Consider the following 4,485-nt stretch of genomic DNA (forward strand, 5'->3'; position numbering starts at 1 on the left):
AAGCAGACAAGAAGCAAATCCATGCAAGCTCTGCACAGACAGGCTTGGGTCTGAGTAGAGCACAGAGGAGGCGGTGGACATTGAGATTAACGATTCCCACAAATCAGACTGTAGATGAATATCTAAAGCAGACAGCAGACAGGCTCGGATCTGGATGGAAACAGACTTTTCACTGGTGGATCGCTTTTGCTCTGGGATACATCGTTGATAAAGTGTTATCTAATTTAATCTTATCACAATAAATCATGGGTTTCATGTTTTACTTTTTGACCGTTTCCTGACCTTTATTACATACTATGTACAACCAACACCCTAACTACTGTTTGCTATCGTGTATTTACTGTGTATCTATCCAATATTACAACACTAAATCAGACTATCGTGAAAAGACAACAAAGCAACAGTCCACAAGATAAGGTTGTCCCTTTAAGTAACATATCTAAAAACAGTCAGTCACATTCTCTAGTCTAGGGGACCAAACTGCGACTCTACGTAGCTGAATGATTCATCCGAAAAGCAACACACTAATTGTAATGTGTAACCTCCGCGATAACCCGTCTAAATAACAGGCTCTTTCAGGGCTCGCGTTCTCCCCAGATCAGGATTTCTCCTGCAGGGAGAAACCAGGACGCGCTTTAATTGCAGATCACAAGTGACCTCGGTTCATCTCGGGCCTCCCAGGGTGTCTGCAGTGCACACATGCTGGAAGGAGCCATGAATGAACCCTGTGTGTGCACAGGGGCACATGCACGCACTCACACAACACAGCATCTCCTCTCTCTCTCCCCCCCCCCCCGCCCCAGTTTCACTTGTGTGTGAGCGCTGCTTAAAGGAGCATGACTCCTGATTTTCAATCGGGAGCCACTCAGGGGGGCTTCTGCCCCATGGGAGGCGGGCAGGAAATGAAGGCAGTGCACATTGTGCCACTCGCCTTTCAACACCGCCCTGAGGTGGAGGAGACAAACTGTCCTCGCCCTGTCACACGCCTCTCGCTGGGTGACCAGGCCGTGCGTCTCGGGGTTGACTTTGTGGCCCCTCCGTGGTGGACTCTGTTCACACGCGGCCATGAGGCTAGCCGGTAGGTTTAGAAGGAAGTTGAAATGATGTATGTAAGGCGGGATTCATAAGGACCACAGTTTTGTTTCTTTGACAAAAAAAAAAAGGACGGCTGGCTTTTGAAATAGCTGACAGTCAGTGTTCGCCCCGCCGTTAAATCACAGGAACTTTAATGGCCATAAACTGTAAAGTGAAACCGGCTTTTTGTCTCGCCAATAATACCGGCCACACTGCCATTGTGTCTCCGACCGGGAGTTTTACTTCCCCCAGCTACAGGTGCATGCAGCCGGATCCTGTTATTTGTGTTTCGCTCAATGGCATCTAAAACATGACACCTTGGGGGGGCTGCAATGGGACCGCTGGGCCGTGACCGCGCCGACCGGCAGATGATGACATCATCCCCAGGAGGAGGAAAACCAGTGGGGCGTTACAGCGGGCCTGCTCTGAAAACCCCATTCATCTGCAGGTAACCATTCAGGGACGGTCTCGGGGCAGGGTGGTGTGTTGTGGGGATACGCTCCTTCTACTTCTAACAGGGAGAGGTTCAAATCCTGAGCCAAGATCTCAGTGTTTGAAACAGGCCATATGTGCTTATTTAACTTCAACGGCGGACTCTCCAAAGAATCGTCTCCCCTCCCCTCTCCCCCTGTCTCCTCGACCTGCCGTTTGGAGAAAACTTTTGGCTGTGTGACAAATATCTTAGAAATTCCTTGAATATTCCCCCCCGCCAGCCGCACATGCAATTCAATGTAACACAGGCCTGCCGTCTCGCACACAATAAGAAGATCGACGGTGATGAAAACGTGCAGAACAGAGACACCACATTGGCCTGTCCTCGTTTGTGGTGTGAAAATTCCTTTCCTCACCAGTCCCTTCGTTCTGGTTATGCAATCGTGAGGGAGACCATCCGAATCCTCCCGGCGGACATACATATATCTCCTTGACGTCGTGCTACAGAGAGGGGCAGTGAAGCACCCCCACTAGTCCAGTAGCAGCACTAAAATACATCAAAAAGCCTGTGGGGTGCTTAACACTGTCTGAAAGCAGCCAGTGGATCTAGGGCCCATCATAACCTTTGGGTTGAGTGTTTTGGGGCTCCACTGGAGTTGGTGGGTCGTTTCTCAGATCTTTATTAAAGGTCGGTTCAATTATTTATTCCGTCGGTCTGAGAGGGTGAGAGATGATGAGACGGTGTCATATACCGTACATACAACCACGTGGGAATTGCTGCATGGAAATACTGTTGTGGGGGCTTTTACGAGGAACATGCCAAAACGTTGAGTTTTGGCATGTAAGAATAGACCAGGATTAAAAAAAAAGCTGTATTCTTACATTGGCATGAAAAAGCACCAACAGCATTTCACTCCAAATGTTTGCTTCGTTCCAGAATCACTGTACTCTGCGATAAAGTAGTTCAGGATAGTCTGATTGTATTGTAAACAGCCTGAGAATACAAAGAACAGTAAGGATATGGAGAGCAGTCTGAGAACAGCCTTAGGATATGGAGGGGAACAGTGAGAACATGAGAGGTATCTAAAGAAGTAAGGAGCTGGACGGAGTGAATCAGGAGATGCTGAACCCTGGGAGGCCAGAGGGGCAGAGGGGCTCTGGCCCTCTTTGCTGCCTTGTCAGGAAACCCCTAGAATGACGCTGATGAGTCTCTGATGACAGAGAAGAGCCCCTGGCTAATGTTTAACCCTAAACAATGGTATCTCAGGGCTGGGCTTAGGCATGGGGGGGGGGGGGGGGGGGGGGGGACCCTCTCTGACCCGGCCTCCCCTTCCATTCCCTCTCGTGTCCCACCGCCGTTCCCAGGAGGCACTTTAGACCACATCCTTGTATGTCAACAACCCCCATAGACTCAGAGGCACCCCCAGGCCACGGGGTCTTTAAGTTACCTGCGGGGCCAGAGGCATAGGCACTTTCATCAAACCCATCTGTGACCATCTAGCCCCCCTTCCATTATCTCCCTTCAGATCAGCAGACCCACGGTGTATTTCACTTCTCCTTTTGAAGTGTATCTCCTGGAACCGCAAGGAGCACTGTTACGCAATCTAAGGTGGAAAAAGTAAGAAGAGTAGATGAGATTATTCCCTGTCCTCCCCGCTCCTCGCACTCACCTCTGTCAGCAAAGCGCCCTGGTCCAGGCTCAGCGTGGCATTCGCCTGCGGCAGAGGGCTGCTCCGTGACACCGTTATGTGCAAGGTGAGGAGGAGTAGTCCCAGGAGCAGCAGGAGTTCCGCCGCCAGCCGAACCATCCTCTTAACGCGGGCGCTCTTCGGACTGCTCTGCGGTATGACAGCCAGAGCTCCAGCGTCGCTTCCAGACGCAGAGACCCCGATCTCCGGATCCGCCGGGGAACAGGAGCCGCAACACCACTTAGGAGCCACTTCGGGAATCAGAATTACAAAGACGAAGAAAAGGAGAGGGAAGTGACCTAGTATTCAGAACGCGCTCTCATGTACTTGGGATCCAGCTGGTTACGATGCTGGTTTAACTTGATTCAAAGAGATATTGTAACTTGTGGAGCCTCAAGCTATTTCTGATACTTGTAGATCATTTGGAGTTGTCTGGTCGGATGTTTTTTTTGTTTTTTTCAAATAAAGTTTGTTTGTGTGTTGGTCGAAGTTATCAACAAGTGGAGTGCGCCAGCGATCACCCAGGTCCAGGGTCGAGGCGGTGTGGCTGCAGCGGGACGGTCGAAGCGCACTGCGTAATCACCGCTCTGGTCTCAGCGGTTCAGAGATATAGATTCCCAGTTGTCCCGTAGCGTCCCCTTCACATTCTTGGCTTCATAAGTGATTATTCCTCGTTTCCATGGTGCACCATCCCGTTACACATGTTTCTTTTCTAATCCACATGATGTGAAGTGTACATCGCGAAACGTAAAAAAAAAAAAGGACCCAAGTTGGGATACCTTGCGAAAACAATTACACAGCAACACAATATGAGTCCCAACTTGTAGCAGCCCTCGCTCTATCCCTTCAGAGGCAGCAGTGCTGATCCATTCTGCTGCAACCAAGAAATAGTGTCAGTATCCAGCGAGGTCAGCCTGGGTTTGAGAGGAGTGCTGCCGGGGGGAACGTAATCACAGCACATTAAACCAGGCTCTGTGAGGAGGGCACACACGCTGTTCCTGTTGTGCGCGCTTTAGACTCGCTTTTATACGCCCCTCTGTTGCTCTGCTGTCAAGACGCCCTCCCCCTATTTAACCCCTTCGGGCCCCTGAAACCCACCGGACACACCGGAGATGCCCATTCCCCAAGGCTCGGGTGACTTGCGTGTGGTTGACCATGAATTCATTTTCGTCACCCAATGAGATCAAAAGCACATGTAAGGGTGAATAAAGTGGTGCTTAGATAAACAGTGTCGCATGCAGGCCTTCTGGTCTGCCCATCTTAACGCAGAAGGAAACTGAAGCACAACAAA

The 4,485-nt window shown here is 50.4% G+C and overlaps 1 protein-coding gene across 1 annotated transcript in view; it reads right to left on the reverse strand.

The window, feature by feature from the left end:
- The window catches only part of ism1 (isthmin 1), a 15,530-nt gene extending 11,361 nt beyond the window's left edge, over positions 1-4,169 (reverse strand). The window contains exon 1 of the mRNA XM_079729043.1: positions 3,177-4,169. Coding sequence (XP_079585169.1) covers positions 3,177-3,314 — 138 coding nt within the window. The 5' untranslated portion in view covers positions 3,315-4,169. The remainder of the gene's footprint in view (positions 1-3,176) is intronic.
- Positions 4,170-4,485: the final 316 nt, after the last annotated feature.

Source organism: Pollachius pollachius (assembly GCF_949987615.1).
Source record: "Pollachius pollachius genome assembly, chromosome: 2".
Classification (NCBI taxonomy): Eukaryota; Metazoa; Chordata; class Actinopteri; order Gadiformes; family Gadidae; genus Pollachius; species Pollachius pollachius.